The sequence below is a fragment of the Neoarius graeffei genome, chromosome 25 (genome assembly GCF_027579695.1).
Source record: "Neoarius graeffei isolate fNeoGra1 chromosome 25, fNeoGra1.pri, whole genome shotgun sequence".
Lineage (NCBI taxonomy): Eukaryota > Metazoa > Chordata > Actinopteri > Siluriformes > Ariidae > Neoarius > Neoarius graeffei.
The window spans coordinates 5,183,742-5,207,510 of NC_083593.1; the positions used below are offsets into that span (position 1 = coordinate 5,183,742).

The window sequence follows — 23,769 nt, forward strand, 5'->3', positions numbered from 1 at the left end:
ATTTTCATTTACAAGTTGCTAATTTATTACTTAGCAGTCGTTCATGGCTGTGTATTCTACTGTTGACAAGATTTTCACACGCTGCATGTATATATTTAGCTCACTGGCCGATGAGCTATTGTCCTCGTGTGGCGTCCGTCGGTCGTCCGTCCGCAATTCACAGAATTACTACTCCTCCCTGAGTTTCAATGGATTTTGATCCTGATTATTTTGTTTGGAATATCTAATCAGTTTGCACAATAGTTACTCCCTGGTTTTGTGATTGGTACAACTGTGTGAGCTACTGCGTCACTGATGCTCTGGTTAATTGTATTACAACAGTGATAAACTGTTTCCCTTCTCTTTCATAGCTTGACTTTTCTAGCGTGAGAAAAGTTACAGCTTTACTGTATAGCTTATGCTTGTTACATAACGCTGACACTGGAGACTTTCTTCTATAGATCTTAACCAAACATCTCCTTTCAGGAAACGTCACCATATCAACTTCAACGTAGACACGGGGTTTTTTTTGTTTGTTTTTTCCCCCTCCCCTTAATCCATTAATATGGACTATACAAGTCCTATGGTGTGACTATGGGAACAGTAATGTATTAGAACAAGCACATTGATCTTAACCTGTGATTTTAAGCTGCACTGTGAGCAGAGCTACTGTTATAGAAAATCCAACACCTTCAGAATGATTCAGAATTGAATATTTAACAGCACTGTCATGTCAAACGAATCATGTCTGTGAGGTGAAATGCAACTGCAATGAAACCATTTCCAAAAAGACAGATCATTGTGTTTATATGAGTTACTTTTTGAAAGAGCCCTGATGGAGAGTAAAAATTCGGTGTGCTAGTTTTTCTGGGTTTTGTCATGCAATTCAAAATGTAATGCATTTCAATAGCAATATGAAAAGATGTGGATGGAGACCCCTTCAGAGACTCTTCACATATTGTTGAGAGGGTTGGAGTGTCATAATGAGTTGCTGACTCGGGGTGTGTGTGTGTGTGGACTCTCAGCTTGCCAGCAGGACCCGGACTACATGGAGCAACCATCGCCCACGGATGACTCAAAACACCTGCAGGAGGACACGGAGCGAGCCATCAGCAGAGCTGCAGCTGAACAGGATGAGAAGAATCCAGAGGCTCTGCTTTGCGCTGTAAGAAAACACACATGCACGCACACATGCTGAGGAGCCAGACGAGTGGTGTCTGGGTCAGTTCCTCTGGGGCCATTTAACTCGTTTTCTCTCTTTTTCTAATGAACCCAAAGGACCTACTGGGAGACACTGCTAGATTAGTTTGACAAAGTAGTAAACGCCTACGTTGGGGTTTTAAAGGCTGACTTATTTCTTGGTGTCTTATTTCCCTGATCAGTGCAGATGATGTACTTTGCAGACTTTATGTTGGGGTAGATATGGCCCCCGGGTCTTTACATTACTACATCAGGTGTTGCTTTATAACATTCTTAAAATTTTATCAAACATCACATTCACCTGAGTTTTTGTTTCCTTATTTACTTTTTTTCCTCCTTATTTATTTGCCCATTAACTCCCAAGTTCAGGAGATGACATTATCTTACATTTAAAAAAAACTTCACTGCTTTCAATGCATTTTAGCAGTATTTACTTCAGATTAGTTGGTTAAATCTATAACGGTGAGAGAGTAAATCCATAATAAATCTCAAGATCACTGATGTTTGCTTGCTAGTTAGCTTGTTGCCAACAAAACACACATGTCCATGTGTACAGCAGTGTTTCGATCCTAAAGGTCTCTAAATCCCTGAAGATCTTTGTTTCTTTTCTTTTCAAATTTATTTATTTTTTAAATTTAGATCACAGACAACGCCACCAGTGTTTAGTTACTTTTCGCTTGAAAATAGATTGGTGACCTTGTTAGATTATCATGTCTGCTCTGAGAAAACATTTCAACATGGTTCCCACCAAGTATTTCAAGTACTTGCTTTTAGATTTACTTCTTGCAGTAAGGCCTGGATAATATTCTTTTTTTTTGTTGATTTGTCCTTCAAACATAATTAATTCAGAAGGCAGTAATTAATTCTCACCTCTGACACTGACTACTCAAGTTGAAAGAGCAATCTCTTGTAGTTCTTATAAACAAACAACATTGCTTGAATAACCATCCTGGGTTTTCATTTCGATCCCTCATAATAAGTCATTTTGTTCGATGCCACTGAACAGCCATCTTTCGTAATACAGAGTCTGTGATTTGGTCCTTGGGGAGTAGAATAAATATGTCGTACTTTCAGACTTTCAGAGCTGGATTTATAGTCAATTGCTTGGCTATTATTGGTGTTTGCACTTTCTTCACTTCTAATTGTCTCTGTAACGCATTTTATAAGCTAAATGGGGAAAGAACAATTATTTTTCTCCAGTTATATTCTTTCTGTTGGTGGGATTTATCCTTGAGGCTACAGTTTGATTCCTCTTGTTAATCTCTGAGAATGAACGCTGGGTCCTGGATCCTAATCAGTTTCATTTATTTGTTTATTCATGTCGGTCCTCAATTTCCATTTCTCCCAGCTGTTCCTGTTTGTTTGACCATCTGTTTTTGTGTATGTTCTGTCTATTTTTCTTGCACTTTTTCCTCACCTCTGTCCCTGCAGGCGGAGTCCTGTGCATCCCCTGCCCAAACCCCTCCCCCTGACCCTGCACAGGATGGGTCCACCTCCACCGCAGCCGCTCCCCATCGGGTGGTGGAGGTGGCCATCCCTCACGTAGGAACCTTCGTCATTCAGTCCCGAGAGGGGGGGTACGATGACGAGGTAGCCCCCGTTCCTGCTGGTGTTTGTGTGTGTGATGTGGGCTTTTCCAGAGGTGTTGAGCAGCTGCATCATTAACAGCCTGATTCAGTGTGCTAAAATAGTGTGCTTTGACCAGCTTTTAGCTAAGCTGACTAATGGCCCTTTTCCACGACCCTTTTTCAGCTCACTTCTGCTCACTTCAGCCCGACACGGCTCGCGTTTCGACTACCTCAGAGCGGCGCGACTCAGCTCGCTTCAGCCCTACTCAGCACCCAAAACTCGCATGGTTTTGGAGTGGGGCTGAAGCGAGCCAAACTGAGCCGAGTGGGGCTAGGGGCGTGAGGAGACACTCCCCTGTGCACTGATTGGTGAGGAGGCATGTCCTCACATGCCCACACACGCCCCGCGAGCACGCTGAGATCTGTAAACACCGTAAACCCGGAAGAATAATAATTACGAATTACGAGGATTTCTGAAGCCTTATGCGCCTCGCCTCATCTATACGCTCTTGCCAGTATCTGTTGGCATTGTCGGTGACAACAAGCCACAGCACCAAGACCAGCAACACTAATGACTCCATGTTTATTGTTTACTCTCCGGGTCGTGAGACTACCGCTTAAAAGGTCACTGATGTCACTGTTTGCGCCGCCTAACGACATCACGTGACGTCCACCCACTTTCGCTAACTCCACCCAATGTGTCCACCCACTTCCAGCCAGCACGGTTCAGCGCGGTTGTAGTCGAAATGCAACTCCAACAGCCCCACTCAGCTCGACTCAGCCCGATTCAGCACAGCACGGCTCAGCCCATCTCAGCCGCGTTGGTAGTGGAAAAGCGGCATAGGGTTTCTGAGTTAAAAAACTTTGTCATTATTTCACAGGAACGTTCGTATTAGAATGCAGAACGGAAATAGTTCAGAACGGACAGGAAGTTAAGTTATACAACCCCGATTCCAAGAAAGTTGGGACAAAGTACAAATTGTAAATAAAAACGGAATGCAATGATGTGGAAGTTTCAAAATTCCATATTTTATTCAGAATAGAACATAGATGACATATCAAATGTTTAAACTGAGAAAATGTATCATTTAAAGAGAAAAATTAGGTGATTTTAAATTTCATGACAACAACACATCTCAAAGTTGGGACAAGGCCATATTTACCACTGTGAGACATCCCCTTTTCTCTTTACAACAGTCTGTAAACGTCTGGGGACTGAGGAGACAAGTTGCTCAAGTTTAGGGATAGGAATGTTAACCCATTCTTGTCTAATGTAGGATTCTAGTTGCTCAACTGTCTTAGGTCTTTTTTGTCGTATCTTCCGTTTTATGATGCGCCAAATTTTTTCTATGGGTGAAAGATCTGGACTGCAGGCTGGCCAGTTCAGTACCCGGACCCTTCTTCTACGCAGCCATGATGCTGTAATTGATGCAGTATGTGGTTTGGCATTGTCATGTTGGAAAATGCAAGGTCTTCTCTGAAAGAGACGTCGTCTGGATGGGAGCATGTGTTGCTCTAGAACCTGGATATACCTTTCAGCATTGATGGTGTCTTTCCAGATGTGTAAGCTGCCCATGCCACACGCACTAATGCAACCCCATACCATCAGAGATGCAGGCTTCTGAACTGAGCGCCGATAACAACTCGGGTCGTCCTTCTCCTCTTTAGTCCGAATGACACGGCGTCCCTGATTTCCATAAAGAACTTCAAATTTTGATTCGTCTGACCACAGAACAGTTTTCCACTTTGCCACAGTCCATTTTAAATGAGCCTTGGCCCAGAGAAGACGTCTGCGCTTCTGGATCATGTTTAGATATGGCTTCTTCTTTGAACTATAGAGTTTTAGCTGGCAACGGCGGATAGCACGGTGAATTGTGTTCACAGATAATGTTCTCTGGAAATATTCCTGAGCCCATTTTGTGATTTCCAATACAGAAGCATGCCTGTATGTGATGCTGTGCCGTCTAAGGGCCCGAAGATCACGGGCACCCAGTATGGTTTTCCGGCCTTGACCCTTACGCACAGAGATTCTTCCAGATTCTCTGAATCTTTTGATGATATTATGCACTGTAGATGATGATATGTTCAAACTCTTTGCAATTTTACACTGTCAAACTCCTTTCTGATATTGCTCCACTATTTGTCGGCGCAGAATTGGGGGGATTGGTGATCCTCTTCCCATCTTTACTTCTGAGAGCCGCTGCCACTCCAAGATGCTCTTTTTATACCCAGTCATGTTAATGACCTATTGCCAATTGACCTAATGAGTTGCAATTTGGCCCTCCAGCTGTTCCTTTTTTGTACCTTTAACTTTTCCAGCCTCTTATTGCCCCTGTCCCAACTTTTTTGAGATGTGTTGCTGTCATGAAATTTCAAATGAGCCAATATTTGGCATGAAATTTCAAAATGTCTCACTTTCGACATTTGATATGTTGTCTATGTTCTATTGTGAATACAATATCAGTTTTTGAGCTTTGTAAGTTATTGCATTCCGTTTTTATTTACAATTTGTACTTTGTCCCAACTTTTTTGGAATCGGGGTTGTATGTGCTAAATGCAGTTTAAATCCAGCACTGCTGAATTCTCAATTCTGATTGGTCAGAAGCTGTTCGTTAATTCTTTATACCAGCAGCTCGGATCGGCAGTTCCGGCTGTAAGGCGAATCGCAGGTTAGTCACGGAGTTTTGTATGAGCCAGAGGTAAAGCTGTAACTTTTTTACACCACTGGAAAGTTTTAAGATGGAGGACATTGTGCTTTGTGGTTTCTTGGTAAAATAAGAAGCTCTATCTATCTATCTAGTCTTATTACCTTAGAGAGAGAAAAAAGTAGAGGCTGTTGAGGGAAGAAACGCTTATAGCTGCTAGATGCACTCACTGGCCACTTTAATAGGAACTTGTTCTTGATTCTAAGATTCCTGTTCTTGGCTGCAGGAGTGGAACCCAATGTGTTCTCCTGCTGTTGCATGCTGAGATGCTTTCCTGCTCACCACGGTTGTAAAGAGTGATTTATACCAGTTACTATATCCTTCCTGGCAAAAAAGCTCGAACCGATCTGGCCATTTTCCTCTGACCTTGCTTATCAACAAGGTGTTTGTTTCCACCCGCAGAACTGTCACTCACTCAGTGTTTTGTTTTTTGTTTTTCGCACCATTCTGTGTAAACTCTAGAGACTGTTGTGTGTGAGTGAAAACTCCAGGAGATCAGCAGTTTCTGAAATACTCGAACCAGTCCATCTGGCTCAAACCAACACCCATACCACAGTGAAAGAAAGTCACACTTGGAGATCAGGGTTTTTTTTATTCTGATGTTTGAACATTGTGAACATAAACTGAAGATTTGTATCTGTGTGATTTTATGCATTGTGCTGCTGTCAAGGGATTGGCTGATTTAGATAAATGCATAAAATAGCAGGTGGATAGAAGGGTGTTCCTAATAAAGTGCCCGGTGAGAGTATAACGTACGCAATAACTTTTTTTCATGGACGTAAATGTAACTGATAAGTTTGACGTGTCTTTCTTTTAATTAAAACCCCATTCTTGATTATTTTTCTATCGCACCTGGCTCCATGTCTTTTATCGAGTCGATATCATATAAGTAATGCTCGTGAGGTCTTGTGGAGATGCTCGTGAAGAGATTTAGATCTCAACTGCCACGTTGACCTTATTAGAGACAGCATGAGTTTGAGTGGATTAGGTACTGAACATTCATTCATTAGGGTACTGCATGATTTCTGTAGATTTAATGCAGCAAGTTTGCTGTGGTTCTTATGTCTGTCTGCGCCTGTTTGTGTGGTGATGAATTCACTGACTGACTGCGTGTCATAGTGTGATGAGCGTCGCTGTGTGACTGCCGAGGCTAGATTCCCGGTCTAAACAGTATTAACATGGTTTCCTTCTTTGGGCAGACAATGATGACTCCAAACATGCAGGGTATTATAATGGCCATTGGCAAAGCCAGGAGTGTGTATGACAAGTCTGGTCCTGAAGCAGCCTTCTTCAAGGTACTTTTTGTGCTATTCATGCCTGTAAGACCGCAGCCCCAGTGGCTGTGCTATTGTTCTGTGTGTGTTCATTCTTGTCAAGTTTTAAAGAAACGGTTTAGTCGAATTCATCCAAGTGCATGCCTCAAACCACACAATCTCACCTGATGGAATTTCTGACACTGTATGGCACACTGTTATTTATAAAAATCTGATGTAGAAAGGTTGTTTCAGGTATAAAAACTATACGTTTCGCAGTGAAACATGAGTCAATTCCCTCCTCGGTACTTAGTTTGGTGTCATTTTGCACCAGCAAACCTGGCTCCAAAACTGAATCTGGAATTGCATTAATTCTTCTAATAATTAATCATACTCGAAGTTAGATAATGTAGTTCGGGGTTCAAACGCTTCACGCTGCAATCTTATAGTTCTTGTTAGGATTTTTAGGGGTCCAAGCATATAATGCTGGAATGCTATTATTTTTGTTGGGATTCTTCATCTTTCTACTCTTCTTCTCCTTCAACATACATACATACATACATGCAGGCCACACTGTAAGGCATGGTCACAAGAAAATACCTGGTTAAGAGTTGTGCAGGTGTAGCTGCTATGGTTTTAACTCGAGGTTTGTTTGTTTTTTTAATTATTAACTTTATTTTTGTTGATCTTAAAGCTGCAGAAATAACATTTTCCCACAGACTTGTAAATTATTCAGCTTGATGGCCATTGCAATAGATGGAATTTCTCTGCGATTCCTGATACTTTAAAGTGCATATTCTGGACCAATTTCGGGGTTTTTTATATGAAAGTATGTCCCTTTACACACTCATCCAGAAGGATAATTTTGCACAAGGTCATCTGTCTACACCAGAAAAAAATAAAATAAAACGTGTCTGGAAAAATCCCAAGGGAGTCTGGAGCCAGATTCGTGACGTTATCTGCGGAAGCGCCAGCAGGCTGCGCGAGCTTTGCACGGTTTCAGTGCACAGCCTGTGTAGACCAAGCGCTCCCATTTCTCTCTCATTGTCCGGTCTTTTGGGAAACGATGAGTACGAATCCCATCATGATTGGTGTTGCTACACCCTCCTACGATACATCTGTTAACCATTTTAATAATTACGCGATAACGTTGAAGAAATTTGCAGAAAACCACCAGGTCGTTTTTTCATAAACAAACCAGCGCTGACGTAGGATTCAGACGGAGGCGTCCCGCACGCGACATCACGAAAATCAGTGTTTGCCGGGAAATCCAAATGCCAAGTTTTTTCAGAGGCGGACCAATTCGCCTCAAATGGCTTGATTTCAACTGAATTTTTCTGGTATTGCGCAAGGTAAAAAAAATTGCAGAGAATGCAGAATATTACAGATATTTGACCAAAGTTTAATATAAAATAGGAGAATTACATTGATCTTGCTCCTGAATTTACCCGTGATATGCACTTTAATGAATTGTCTCAATTCTAGCATGCAAAAGTCCAAAGTTTTTTGTGTTGGCCCTAAAGACACCTAAGAGACCCTCTTGACAACGGTTTTGATAGACATGTACGATGCAGATAACGTCCCAATTCTGACACATGCATCTAATTAGGGGACGCCATAACATGGTCCAGTTGAATTGAACTGTTTTAGCTAGCATCCTGCTAATCTGGTTCACGTCAGGTTTCAGCAAGCATTTGACATCATTAGCATTGGTCAAATGTCAAGAAATGTGGTTATAATTTCCATGTTGCTAATCTCTAGTATTCTGTGTAACTGCACAAGTTGGCAGCTATGGGCCAGATACCGTACTTGCGAAAGAGTGCTTGGACCCCGATGATTGCTGCCTGCTGTGATAGTTCTAGTTTAATGATGAACTGTTGCTTGTTTGCATAAAATAATACAGCTTAATTGTTTAATTTTGCTGAAATGTTCCTAAGTCAAGCTTGTTGCCCAGTAATTTGTTCATAATTGTTTTCTGTCTGTCAGTACATCTAGTCATTTGTAACCAAATGTTGTGTTTGGTTAGTTTTTTGACATTTGTTTTTAAAGCCATGGTTTTAATTGCCTTTTGGCTGCCTGCATCTTCACCCTTTTTAATTGTTCTGCATTTTACGACATCTGTCCTGCTTTGATGTTTGTTGATTGGCAGTGCCACCTTGGCTGTGAGTCAGATGACTGACAGCTCTTAAGACACTAATCGTCTGTTTCAGTGGGCTGTGACGGTGCCGGTGCTAGAATAGCGGTTGACAGATAAATCAGCAGCAGCGGTCAAACTCTTGCAACTCTCGCTGCTGTGATCTGGATTGTTTTCGAGTCCCAGTGAGAACTGCCATCTGTTTTTCAGTCTGTCAAGAAAGATGTCTAATGGCTGATATTTATTCATTGCTGCTCCCCCCCTCGATTGACGAGAGATCAGTCGGACCACCTATAAGTACATCTTGAAATGTTTTCCTTTAACGGTTTTATTACAGAATCGAAGACAAATTGATCTTGTATTGTCAGTAGAATATCTCACAGTGATGTTGAATAAACACCATAATTGATGGGTGTCATTTTATTTTCATGATCCAGTTGTTGCTATCAGATTCTTGCACTTTTTCTGCAAAAGAAAGAACTGTGTTGATTTTTTCAGTTGAGCGATTTCTGAATTTCTTCCTCTTGTGGATCAACCCGTGCTATTATTTTGATAGTAGAAAGTTGTATACAAGCATATTAAAGCCCATTTGAAACTAGGAGCGCTTTTGCACCACTTACGCTAAGCAGTGTAGCTTTTTGAAGCAGCACAGTAGCAAGCAAGCAAGTACACACACCATGCAGTTCTAAATTAGCTTTGCTGTTGCTATGAGCTCACACACCTACAAAGATAGATAAAAAAATGTTCCTCTGTGACATTTCTGACTTCTGTGTGGTGTAAAAACAAAAGAGTACATTTAGTCTTTCCTGCTGTCGTTTACATTGCAGGCAAATGCCAGTGTCCGTCATTGTCGGATGACACGCCCACACGTTGATGATTAGGCTGAAAACTGCAGTTTCTCTACCATTTAACAGATGTTTTTTTTCCCTTTTCCTTTTCTCTTCCCATTCATCCATCAGGCGATTAAAGTCGAGTACACTCGTTTGGTGCGGTTAGCACAGGAAGACACAGCCCCTCAGAATGACCATCGGCTGCAGCACATCATCGTTTACTTCATCCAGAACCAAGCGCCCAAGAAGATCCTGGAGCGAACCCTGCTCATGCAGTTCGCAGACAGAAACCTCAGCTTTGATGAAAGGTAAAAAGCTTTGCTTACTTTTTTTTCCAGTCTTTTATATCAAAGCAAACTAATTGTAACATTAGCTTCAGATTAATTTTGTAAAACAAAAAAATATATATATAATATATATCAGAAGCAGATTTTCAACATGTTGATCTTATGGTGGTTGTTTTTGAGCTGGCGTGTTTGCAACAGTTTTTATCCCCTGCTGGCTGAAAGGCCCGAAGGGGGATTATCTCATGGCGATGTCCGTCCGTCCATCCGTCCGTCCGTCCTGGGAAGGGTGCTTACATTCTGAAATCAACTCCTCTCTCAATTTGTGGCTGAATTTCACCAAACTTTGGCAAAAGGCATGGTTATACATTGGTAATACACATATTGTTATTTTCTTCAATTCTGTCACATTTTACCAGAGTTGTGGCCCTTGATTAACAATCGTGTACTTTTCACAATTTCATGAAGGTGTGCTCGCCTTCTGACATCAACTTCTCTCAGTTTTTGGATGAATTTCTCGAAGCTTGGCAAAAAGCCTTGTTATATGACAGTAATACGCAGGTTGCGATTTAATTTTCTGAAAATTTTCCCAGAGTTTTAACCCTTGATTAAACAACTTGTACTTTGACAATTTCATCAGGGTGTACATTCTTCTGAAAGCAACTCCTCTCACAATTTGTGGAGGAATTTCACCAAACTTGGCAGAAGGCTTTGTTACAACCCCGATTCCAAAAAAGTGGGGACAATGTACAAATTGTTAATAAAAACGGAATGCAATAATTTACAAATCTCAAAAACTGATATTGTATTCACAATAGAACATAGACAAAATATCAGATGTCGAAAGTGAGACATTTTGAAATTTCATGCCAAATATTGGCTCATTTGAAATTTCATGACAGCAACACGTCTCAAAAAAGTTGGGACAGGGGTAATAAGAGGCTGGAAAAGTTAAAGCTACAAAAAAGGAACAGCTGGAGGACCAAATTGCAACTCATTAAGTCAATTGGCAATAGGTCATTAACATGACTGGGTATAAAAAGAGCATCTTGGAGTGGCAGCAGCTCTCAGAAGTAAAGATGGGAAGAGGATCACCAATCCCCCTAATTCTGCGCCGACAAATAGTGGAGCAATATCAGAAAGGAGTTCGACAGTGTAAAACTGCAAAGAGTTTGAACATATCATCATCTACAGTGCATAATATCATCAAAAGATTCAGAGACTCTGGAAGAATCTCTGTGCGTAAGGGTCAAGGCAGGAAAACCATACTGGGTGACCGTGATCTTCGGGCCCTAGATGGCACTGCATCACATACAGGCATGCTTCTGTATTGGAAATCACAAAATGGGCTCAGGAATATTTCCAGAGAACATTATCTGTGAACACACTTCACCGTGCCATCCGCCGTTGCCAGCTAAAACTCTGTAGTTCAAAGAAGGAGCCGTATCTAAACACGATCCAGAAGCGCAGACGTCTTCTCTGGGCCAAGGCTCATTTAAAATGGACTGTGGCAAAGTGGAAAACTGTTCTGTGGTCAGACGAATCAAAATTTGAAGTTCTTTATGGAAATCAGGGACGCCGTGTCATTCGGACTAAAGAGGAGAAGGACGACCCAAGTTGTTATCGGCGCTCAGTTCAGAAGCCTGCACCTCTGATGGTATGGGGTTGCATTAGTGTGTGTGGCATGGGCGGCTTACACATCTGGAAAGACACCATCAATGCTGAAAGGTATATCCAGGTTCTAGAGCAACATATGCTCCCATCCAGACGACGTCTCTTTCAGGGAAGACCTTGCATTTTCCAACATGACAATGCCAAACCACATACTGCATCAATTACAGCATCATGGCTGCGTAGAAGAAGGGTCCGGGTACTGAACTGGCCAGCCTGCAGTCCAGATCTTTCACCCATAGAAAACATTTGGCGCATCATAAAACCAGGGATGAGAATTTTCCGCCGATTGGCAGATTTCCAACTTTTTCAGACCAAAATGATCATTTTTGAGATCGATGTAAATCCGTTGAGAATTTTTTTTTTTGGGGGGGGTTATGATTAACGATCTGTGGTCACCTTATAACACAGACATCCCAAGTCTCCCGGAAGTTCCGGGAGTCTCCTGCATATTGATAGAAGTGAGCAAGAGCGTGCGCGCGCAACATTAAGGTCTGCATGTGCGCGCGCGAGGGAGACTGTGGGCAGTGTTGCCAGATACTGCTGACGTTTTCCAGCCCAAAATATGTTCAAAACCCGCCAAAATGCACTTAAAACCACCCAATCTGGCAACACTGCCTGTGTGCCTGTTCATGTAGCGCATGCCAGACAAAGAGCATCTTGATTGGCTTACTCAGCAAAATAAGCCAATCAGCTTTCAGTGTGGGCGGGCTTTTATCTCTTTTCTCGTGGACCGGAGTTTTCAGTTTAGTTGAGTCAGTGCAGCCTACAGGATCGGCAGAGAGAGAGCGCGCGCCCCAAAAAATATATATCAATTACATGTCATATATAAGTGTGTATCTTTTATAAATGGGGTTAGCTTATCTAATGTAGCATGTTGGGGAGAATCATAGTATCATATCTATATTTCTGATGAAATTTTAAGTATGATAGCATGTATAACTCTCCTACTTATTGCTCATTTCATAGGGGGACGGAATTGCTGGCATGTGCCGCGCGGGAGCGTCTGCCCAAATTTTTTAGGCCGAGATGAACTTATAGTTTTTGATTTTAAAAAAATTTCCAATATGTAATGCCCATTGTACATGCCTGTTCTTTAATTCAAAATCACCATCTCAATCTTCAAATTGACCATATGGTATCTGTATTACATTACACAACATCCTGTCCAGATAAAACCTAGTTAGTACACACAACAGTTGAAAGGGAAGTGATAAGTGATGTTGAATGTTGCCTGCTTAATATGCAAGACCTCCTGCTACCATGATAACATCAGAAGAAAGCTTAAGAGAATTATATGATAGAACTTTTTTCTGGTTTGCACTTCATTTTAAAGGATTGGAGTATTCAAAGACATGAATAGCTAAAATGCAGAAATATAATACTGTAGAGCTCGTTTATATTAAAAGGTGCATTGATTTTTTGAAATCATCAAATGTGAATTGATTAAAAACAAGTATCTTGTACCATATTAATCATTTTCACCTGGGAGTCCACCAAGAAGGGGAATTTACTTCCAAATAAATTGCAAATTTTTGCTGATAAAATTAATGGTTTTGGGGTAAAAAAAAAAAAAATAGCCAAAAATCATTAGCCCCTTGGGCCCTGCCCCGGTTTTTTCAGACTTTTAAAATATTTTTCATTCTCATCCCTGTAAAACGGAAGATACGACAAAAAAGACCTAAGACAGTAGAGCAACTAGAATCCTACATTAGACAAGAATGGGTTAACATTCCTATCCCTAAACTTGAGCAACTTGTCTCCTCAGTCCCCAGACGTTTACAGACTGTTGTAAAGAGAAAAGGGGATGTCTCACAGTGGGAAACATGGCCTTGTCCCAACTTTTTTGAGATGTGTTGTTGTCATGAAATTTAAAATCACCTAATTTTTCTCTTTAAATGATACATTTTCTCAGTTTAAACATTTGATATGTCATCTATGTTCTATTCTGAATAAAATCTGGAATTTTGAAACTTCCACATCATTGCATTCCGTTTTTATTTACAATTTGTACTTTGTCCCAACTTTTTTGGAATCGGGGTTGTAAATGACAGTTATGAGCATATTGAAATTTTGTTTAATTTGGGCAAATTTTCCCAGAGTTATGCCCTTGATTATTAACAAACGTGTACTTTGGCAATTTCATCAAGGTGTGCTTGCTTTCTGAAATCAACTTCCCTCACAATTTTTATTCCCCGCTGGCCAAAAGGCCCAAAGGGGGATTATGTCGTGGCGATGTCCGTCCCGGGAAGGGTGCTCACCTTCTGAAATCAACTCCTCTCACAATTTTTGGAGGAATTTCACAAAACTTGACAGGATTCTTTGTTATATATTGGTAAGACACATTATTGCAATTTCATTCAATTCGGTCCCATTTTACCAGTTATGGCATAGTTGCTAGCGGGGGATATTGTGCTCTCAGAGTACTCTTGTACAGAGCGTGTCAAAGGGAAGACACTAGTGCAGACATAAATTTAATATGTCACACAAAGTGTCTTCTCAACATTTGTTTTAGGAGCAAAATTTTATACATTCAAGAAGAAAGCTGAAAGAATTTGTCTTTGGTCATTTGTTTATCTGTCATTTTAGCAACAGAATAATCATTACAAGATACTGTATTTAGGATGAATAAAAGCATCTTGTATTACTTAGGAGTTTATAAGTGTATTTGTATGTTTTTAGTGTGATGTTGGGGGGGGAATCTCAGTCAAAACTCTGTATAGATGCATGATCTCAGGCATCATGGTGTTTTTACTCTGTTTCCTGTATTCCTAAAGAAGAATGAATGAATGAATGAATGAATGAATGGAAAAAAAGACGAGAAGATAAATTTAGTAAGTTTACTCACTAAATGACTTCATCTAGACAGTTTCGGTCACTGGCGCTATAACTCAAGATGGTGTTCTAGTAAGACAGCATGTCTATTTTCTTGCTGGAGCGCTTGAAATACTTTTCTGTGAGATGTGGCAGAAAAATCTGAGTCCATCTGTTTTTATCGACTCGCATACCAAAATATGGCTCTGTCGCTTCTGTTGCTCAATGCCTGCTTCCTTCCCCCTGTGGGCTTGTACCATGCCAAGTGTGCCACACAAGCCATATTTATAAGCGAATTGATTTCCTCCACCTCTATTTTGAGGAGTGTAATTAGATTTATGTGAGCACAGCCCAAACACACAGCTCCGGAGCACAGTTTTCCATTTTGCTCACAGTAATAAAGAATGATTCATAGCCTCAGGCACGAGGCCTCGGGACACGGCTCACCATCTAGCCATCTAATTTCTCAGATTAGCTCGTGAGTCAGCCCCGCTGCACACGCTGAGCTCTAATGCCGATATTCTTTCTCCTTTAGATGTAAGAGCATCATGAAGGTGGCGCGCGCCAAGCTTGAGCTCATCAAGCCTGAAGAAGTCAACATGGAGGAATATGAGGTCAGCAGTTTTTCACCCCCACTAACCACAAATTGGTATTATACATGTCCTGCATTTTTATTATTTCATCTTTTTTTTTTGAGCTTTAAGTCTTTGCTTAGTTGTTTGTCCGTCTATCCATCCATCCATCCATCCATCCATCCATCCATCCATCCCTGATAAGGTTCATTGAGATCAAATGACTATTGTATTAACAAGAATTTTTCCAATTTCCATACTGAGAAAAGAACAGATATCCAATTTAGCCCTCAGGGCAGTTATTAAATTTTGTCAGTTAATGATTAAAAAGTGCAACTAATATCACACAAATTTTACATGAGGCTAGTTTCAGATAGCCTGGGCCCGCCCATCCTAAGCGTGACGCAACACGAGGGCCTGTTGCGAGCTTAGTCTGGCCAGGCAAGCTATCTACAGCTCTTCCAAGTTCCTGAAAAATCGGGAACCAATCAACTTTGAGCATCTCCAACGGCCCTGGGTAGAGGCGTGTTCAAGGCACTGACGTAGTAGAACTGCGACCGGAAGCCATCGATTGTTTACAGAATCTATGCCGGAAGCGCTTCATTCACGATTCCGCATCTATTACGCATAGATGCTGTATTGAAAGCATTCAACGGGAAGTTCTCATTGAAAACGGAGCAAAGAGCAGCCCTGGAGGTATTTATTGAAAGGAAGGACGTTTTCGCCTTGCTCCCGACCGGCTTCGGTAAGAGTTCAATCTACCAGTTAGCCCCGTCGCGTCGCATACGTCAGAGGAAAGAGTGATGTGATTGGTTTAAGCTTTGTCACAGCCTTTTCTGGCTTCGACCAGTAGCAAACTGAGGCATTTCAGGGAGGCGGGTCAACCACGGGCTCTGGGAAACGGTTGGGCTTAATATCTTGGCCAGACCAATAGCTCGGAGAGCTTTGAAGTCGCGTTAGCCAGGCTAAGTTTCAGAAGCCAGACTTCTAGCTAAGCTAAAAGGTTTGGTGCTTTGCTTTTCATTTTGCATAATTTTAGAAATGCACAAATGCAAACATATTCAAATAAACAAGCTATTTCATCTGTAACCTATGATAAGGATAAGAATTAAAGAGGCAACCTACATTAAACAGGTTTATTTGGGCACAATTTAATATTAAAAATTATTATCCATCCAGGACACTTTTTCAATGGAATAAAACCGTGTTCTATTCCCTTCTAGCGGGTTTCATTCATTTGGTTTGAAAGCATGCAATATTGTTAGCATATCGCTTATCCTACGTGTATTACGTCACTCTACCCAATAGATAATGAGCGTTGAATATGGTGTATGATATTGCATGGTTGTCAAGACAACACAACGTCACACATTAGAGATATAAAGAAGAAGAAACCTTTGTCACATGTACACTTAAAGGGGAATGGAAAGGACCAACACAAGTCCATTTATTCGTAAAGATTATAATATTTTGTCCACCAATACACGGCAGTTTTTATCAGTAAACACATCGTTTTTTTACAAATCGACACAATGGTTCGAAATATCACAGATTCAAGCACCCCGCCGAAAACCGTTCTACTCGCGAGGAAGAAGCCGGATATGACGTCAGCGCAGTAACCAGGAAAAATTCTCGGATGAATGTTTACATTCCTTTATACGCGTTGAGTTGCGGAATCGTTTTTTTTTTGTTGTAGATTCTCCTACATATTATGTGAGAATGCCGAATCGATGTGTTGCTGCAGGTTGCTGTAATATTCCTAGTCACAATGTGACACTTTTTAGGTTTCCAAAGGACTCGCATATGAGGAATCTATGGACGAAACAAGTACAACGAACCCGTGCTCAATGTAACATTCACAAAATATTATGTTAAAGGGATAGTTCGGGATTTTTGACATGAATCTGTATGGCATCCCCATCAATAGTGTCGTGCAAACACACTGACTTACCCCTGACAGCATCCTGTGAGTCCAGTTTTGGTCCAGACGAAAGTAGTCCAGCTTGTTGGGGTCACGAAAGTAAAACGTTTTTCGTCTCAAAACAGTATGTGTTCAAAAGAGTGATATATTTGCATCACAAAACCGTTGCCAAATAAAAAGTCAGACCTCGAAATCGCTTGGCACTATTTTCTCTCCCTTCTTATCACTGCGCGCTGCCGGCTTCATCCAGCTGCGGCTCCAGCTTCAAGGATAAGCTGGAGCCACATAAGTAGGAGTCCCGGCGGGTGGTTTGTATTCGATTCGTTTATATCCCGACCTTGTCAGCTGTCAGATTTATGTTCATGGACCCGGTAAGCTGGTAAATAATATATATTTTTTTTCTTTACCAAATTCTAACAGAAAACGAGAGTGCCCGAAAGGGAAAGCCGAGCCGCCTCACGGCTGTAATGCAAATTGCTTTCCTCCTCAGTATACAAGTGCGCTTCCATGTCAGGGAAAAAGAAACTACCACTGCTGCCTATGTAGTGCCCTATTTATACAAATAGGAGTCATTCAGGATTCAGCCATGACACGGAGCAAAAACATGGCTGAAAGGACATTGCATGGACTGCATGGAGCAAAAATCATCATCAGACACTTAGAGTTCTGTATCTGGCACATATGGTTCAAATCGATATGGTTGAATATCTCTAGGTTGAACCTGTGAAAGTTCTCTTTCTTCTAACCCATTATCATCAGATAATTCTTCTGAAAATTCGGACAAATCCACGCTAATTTCACTGACATCCGAGTCAGACATTGCTTTTCCTTGTTGTTTACACGGAGTGGATTACTGCGCTGACGTCACAATATGGCGCCCAGATTATCGTATGGCAGCAAAAAAAAACGAACTGGGATAGCGATTACTGCCGATGTTATTGTTAAATATCTTGGATTTTGTGATTTGGATACTAGCTTGCCATATATCAAAAGAAACCAAATTTTATGCTAGATCGCGATATGGAAACAGTTTTAGGACAAATTTTAATGTCCATTCCCCTTTAAGCACACAGTGAAATTCCTCCTCTGCATTTAACCTATCTGAAACAGTGAAAACACACACATACCCAGAGCAGTGGGCAGCTATGCTACAGCACCCAGGGAGCAGTTGAGGGTTAGGTGCCTTGCTCAAGGCCATGCCTGCCCCATGTTAACCTAACAGCATCTTTGGACTGTGGGGGAAACCGGAGCACCCGGAGGAAACCCATGCAGACACGGGGAGAACATGCAAACAGAAAGACCCCCATTGGCCGCTGAGCTCAAACCCAGAACCTTCTTGCTGCGAGGCGACAGTGCTAACCACAACACCACCGTGCGGCTAGTGAACGACTGTGATAACTTTATAAACAAACATGGCCGCCAGGTCAATTAAATTGAACTGGCTGGACAGTCAGCACACGCAGAAGTGATTGCAGTGCACAAGATTCTGAAGCTCGTAGTCAGATAGGTGTACAATAACTTTCAGTGAGGTGTGGGAGGAGCATCTGAAGTAGACTAGAATGAGAAAGGACTCAAGAAAGCTGATTTTATTTAGCTTTGTCAATGTTTTGACACACTAGAATTATTTTTTAGTTTTAAAAAAAATTAGTTCCAGTTACAACCCCGATTCCAAAAAAGTTGGGACAAAGTACAAATTGTAAATAAAAACGGAATGCAATAATTTACAAATCTCAAAAACTGATATTGTAGTCACAATAGAACATAGACAACATATCAAATGTCGAAAGTGAGACATTTTGAAATTTCATGCCAAATATTGGCTCATTTGAAATTTCATGACAGCAACACATCTCAAAAAAGTTGGGACAGGGGCAATAAGAGGCTGGAAAAGTTAAAGGTACAAAAAAGGAACAGCTGGAGGACCAAATTGCAACTCATTAGGTCAACTGGCAATAGGTCATTAACATGACTGGGTATAAAAAGAGCATCTTGGAGTGGCAGCGGCTCTCAGAAGTAAAGATGGGAAGAGGATCACCAATCCCCCTAATTCTGCGCCGACAAATAGTGTAGCAATATCAGAAAGGAGTTCCGACAGTGTAAAATTGCAAAGAGTTTGAACATATCATCATCTACAGTGCATAATATCATCAAAAGATTCAGAGAATCTGGAAGAATCTCTGTGCGTAAGGGTCAAGGCCAGAAAACCATACTGAGTGCCCGTGATCTTCGGGCCCTTAGACGGCACTGCATCACATACAGGCATGTTTCTGTATTGGAAATCACAAAATAGGCTCAGGAATATTTACAGAGAACATTATCTGTGAACACAATTCACCATGCCATCCGCCGTTGCCAGCTAAAACTCTATAGTTCAAAGAAGAAGCCGTATCTAAACACGATCCAGAAGCGCAGACGTCTTCTCTGGGCCAAGGCTCATTTAAAATGGACTGTGGGAAAGTGGAAAACTTCTGTGGTCAGACGAATCAAAATTTGAAGTTCTTTATGGAAATCAGGGACGCCGTGTCATTCAGACTAAAGAGGAGAAGGACGACCCAAATTGTTATCGGCGCTCAGTTCAGAAGCCTGCATCTCTGATGGTATGGGGTTGCATTAGTGCGTGTGGCATGGGCAGCTTACACATCTGGAAAGACACCATCAATGCTGAAAGGTATATCCAGGTTCTAGAGCAACATATGCTCCCATCCAGACGACGTCTCTTTCAGGGAAGACCTTGCATTTTCCAACATGACAATGCCAAACCACATACTGCATCAATTACAGCATCATGGCTGCGTAGAAGAAGGGTCCGGGTACTGAACTGGCCAGCCTGCAGTCCAGATCTTTCACCCATAGAAAACATTTGGCGCATCATAAAACGGAAGATACGACAAAAAAGACCTAAGACAGTTGAGCAACTAGAATCCTACATGAGACAAGAATGGGTTAACATTCCTATCCCTAAACTTGAGCAACTTGTCTCCTCAGTCCCCAGACGTTTACAGACTGTTGTAAAGAGAAAAGGGGATGTCTCACAGTGGTAAACATGGCCTTGTCCCAACTTTTTTGAGATGTGTTGTTGTCATGAAATTTAAAATCACCTAATTTTTCTCTTTAAATGATACATTTTCTCAGTTTAAACATTTGATATGTCATCTATGTTCTATTCTGAATAAAATATGGAATTTTGAAACTTCCACATCATTGCATTCCGTTTTTATTTACAATTTGTACTTTGTCCCAACTTTTTTGGAATCGGGGTTGTATTTTGTGCCATCTGTGCACCATCAGACTCAAACAATTACCACGATAAAGCGTACTAATTTATCTCATTCATCTCATCTCTGAAAGAAGGAATTATATAACTTTAGAGCTTCAGTCACAAATAAAGTCCAGTTCTTAAAAATGTTGAGTAAACCGGTCTTCTGGAATTTTTTTCCCCTTATTACAGGAAGTAATGTCATTTCTTGTCTTTGGTAATCACAGCCATGTTCCTCTGCAAGGAAGAAAACCACTAGCGTGTTCCTTTTAAAGCTGTATAGCCTTTAGATTTCATAAAATCGGTGAAATTTAGTTCCCTCTGAAATTTGGTCATTGTGATACGTTTATTTCTGTAAAATCTCAAAAAGCTCCGGCCATTCTGTGGCTGGGAAGTTATTTAATTTGAGGGGATTCCCGTGCAAATAATGTCCATGAAATCGCTTGCTTCGTGCAGTCAAGCAGATGAGGTCTGTGTGCGCATGCGCAGGTTTACCTTTGACCGTGCACTGACAGTTCCATCATTCTGTCGCTAAATGAACAGCTGGTCACACCGAGGTGCTCGCTGAGTGCCAGTGTTTATTAGTTTGGTCCTTTTCTTTGCAACATAACGTCTTTTCTTCTCGCTTTCTGTTACTGTAGTTGGTCTTTCACGTTTCATTCGCACACTTGCATCCTCCATTTTTCTCTCCTGTTTCAAATTTGTATCCCACAATGCTTTGCGTGAACGGGGAAAGCCCACCATGTGATGCATGACGTAGTATCTTGAATTGGGTCATGGTGAAGCAGGAAAAAATAGCGGAGAATTTAGGGCCAAGTGGCCTTAAATTCATTAATTGTTCTATTTAAAAAAATGAATAAAATTGGAAGCATGTGATTCAAATTCAGTAGCTTTCAGTCCACTAAACAAAAATAATTGGGTGTCGGGGAAAATTGACAAATGACCTACACTTGAAAAATCTGAAAGGCAGTCTACCTTTAATGTCATTTTATTATTGTTCTGGTATATTGTTAGTGTCACTCATTATTTTTGTGTGAGCTGATTGTAGTTTTGTGTGAATAGATATGGCATCAGGACTACAGGAATTTCCGTGAAACCACAATCTTCCTAATGATTGGCCTTGAGCTGTTTCAGAAGAAAAGGTAAACATGACTGAAAAAACACCTTCCCAAGAATGCAGTGCTACTTTTTATCTCCACCAGGGGGCAGCGTAACCTCTGCTATCGTCTAGCAATTTTTTTTTTGGTCAAGGGCAGGGTTGAAGCCGAGTGAGAAATGTAAATCTTTTAATTAGTACACTTAATTAATTACGGCTTATTTTAACAGTCGCAATGACAATTAAATGCAGCTGGATCAGAAAAGATTGAATAATAATAATAATAATAATAATAATATCAGTACATCATGTTCAGCACATTGTGTTCGGTTATAAACCATGGTCCATTTCACTGTAAAATAACTGTAATAGTGTTTATTATAGTGGTGCTGTGCTCCTTTTCTTCTGTTCCAGTTATGTGGAGGCGTTGATGTACCTGGTGTATTCGTATCAGTACAACAAAGAGCTACTGTCCAAAGGGCCATACCGAGGGCATGACGAAGAGCTCATAGGCCATTATCGCAGAGAGTGCCTGCTGGTGAGTGCGTGCGTGAGCGTGGGTGCGTCGGTTCCAGCGCGGCCTTTTGCCCCAGGGTCAGAATCAGATCACCCCACCCATGTGTGTCTCTCAGCTGTGTGGAGCAGCATTTTTCCATCAGAAATGCATCAAAAATGATTCGATATAACGTAAATCTGTGAGTGTTCAGACATTGAACTATAACAAGCACATGCTTGTAGGACATGCTGTCTTTAATTTCATTACTTTGGAAGCAAAAATATGAAACCACCGTATGAAGTACATGAAGGAGCATAAGATGGTTCAATTTAGCTTTTTCTTTGTGATACTTGGTAGTGGTTAAAAGACTTTAAAATGTACTGTCACCATTTTAAAAAAAATAGTCTGGAATGTATTCATCCATTAATCATCTGATTTTATTGGTGCAAAGATGACACTGGAATCCTGCCGTCGCCATTAATCAGTACGAACAAACACACACACACAGATCTAACACACCCACTGCCCTAGTTTATATTACCCCAAATAATTGAAGGATGATGCAATTCAGTTTAACTTACAACCCAAAAGTGTAATCCAACCTGGCAGGAGATGTGCTTGAAAAGATTGTTATAAGTATTTTAATTTCATGTGTGTGTGCGAGAGAGAGAAAATGCTGTTTGAATGAACAACCAAATTTAAATGTGTGCTAAATCTTGATAAAGCCTTTACGTCTCTGTGAAATGGAAACAAAAATTATCAAATGCTCTGTTTTGGTTTTTAAACCACGAAACTCTGCTGTCTGATTAGAGGAAAGATAGAAACTCTCTCTCCCCGAAACACATCACACCGTTTCAATTTGTGTTTTTTTCATCATACCGCTGACCCATGGGAACCGTTGACGATCCCTCTGGCCTTTTCTTCTCCCTCTCTGAGCTCATTAAAAGTGTTTCACTTTAATGACTATAGTGCTTTTGCGTTTGGAAAGGGTGTGCATCTAAAGTGATCTTATAAGTCATAAGTTTGTCTGCGTTTATTGTCGCACTTAAAAGCAGACAGAGGTGGTGCGGGTTGTTGTGTTTTTGGATTCCCTGTCTGTTTTGTTAGCTTTATTGAATAATCATCAGCCACACTCTGTCTGTCTGTCTGTCTGTGTGTGTGTGTTTCTCTGAATGTGTGCTCCTTCTAAGAACATTGGGACCTGTGTGTGTGTGTGTGTGTGTGTGTGTGTGTACCCAGTAACCCTAAACGGCTATTGTGCTCTAATGTAATCATTGGGCTGCGACTAGGAAGCAGACGCTGCTGTGAGTGTAAACACATTACCGTGCCGTTGTCCTCATTTCACCTCCACCATTTTGGAGCTTTGCAAGGGCTCTGGCTCCTACTCAAGCCCTGGCTATTTCCCCCGCTGCTCTGCTTTAATTGGAAATACTGCTAACATTGACATAGCTAATGTACTGTGCTGCTTTTTTCCCTTTAATGCGACACACATCTATTCGTTAATTCCGCAGTTGACTTGCAGAGGCCTGCAAGGTCAACGAGGTTGTTTGTACCGCAGAGCTCTCGAGAGCGGTCACAAGCGCATCAGGAGGCACGTCAGCCTTTCTGTCAATAATGAAAAGAAAAAAAACAACAAAAAAACCCCCATTCCAGATCATTTCTGTCCAGATGACAATACTTTGGAGAGACGTGCACAAGCCAACCAAGCATTTTACTCTGAAGGGTACATGATGTGCATTTGTGTGCATGTATGATTTCTGCAGAAGCTGAACGAGCATGCGGCGGCCATGTTCGAGAGCGGTGAGGAGCAGGAAGTAAACAATGGCCTGAGCATCATGAACGAGCTGGTGGTGCCGTGCATCCCTCTGCTGCTGCTCGATGAGATGGAGGAGAAGGACATGGTGGCCGTGGAGGACATGAGGAACCGTTGGTGTTCATATCTGGGCCAGGAGATGGAGCGTAAGCATTGTTGTGAATTATTTCTGTGCAT

The 23,769-nt window shown here is 41.3% G+C and overlaps 1 protein-coding gene across 2 annotated transcripts in view; it reads left to right on the top strand.

Moving 5' to 3' along the window:
* The window catches only part of usp25 (ubiquitin specific peptidase 25), a 55,591-nt gene that overhangs the window by 27,332 nt on the left and 4,490 nt on the right, over positions 1 to 23,769 (top strand). Inside the window, exons 18-25 of one of the 2 annotated variants that reach the window (XM_060908543.1) lie at positions 1,005 to 1,144; positions 2,611 to 2,769; positions 6,652 to 6,747; positions 9,799 to 9,977; positions 14,974 to 15,052; positions 21,250 to 21,329; positions 21,698 to 21,821; positions 23,543 to 23,738. In XM_060908543.1, coding sequence (XP_060764526.1) covers positions 1,005 to 1,144; positions 2,611 to 2,769; positions 6,652 to 6,747; positions 9,799 to 9,977; positions 14,974 to 15,052; positions 21,250 to 21,329; positions 21,698 to 21,821; positions 23,543 to 23,738 — 1,053 coding nt within the window. The remainder of the gene's footprint in view (positions 1 to 1,004; positions 1,145 to 2,610; positions 2,770 to 6,651; positions 6,748 to 9,798; positions 9,978 to 14,973; positions 15,053 to 21,249; positions 21,330 to 21,697; positions 21,822 to 23,542; positions 23,739 to 23,769) is intronic. The other variant, XM_060908544.1, reaches the window with a different exon arrangement.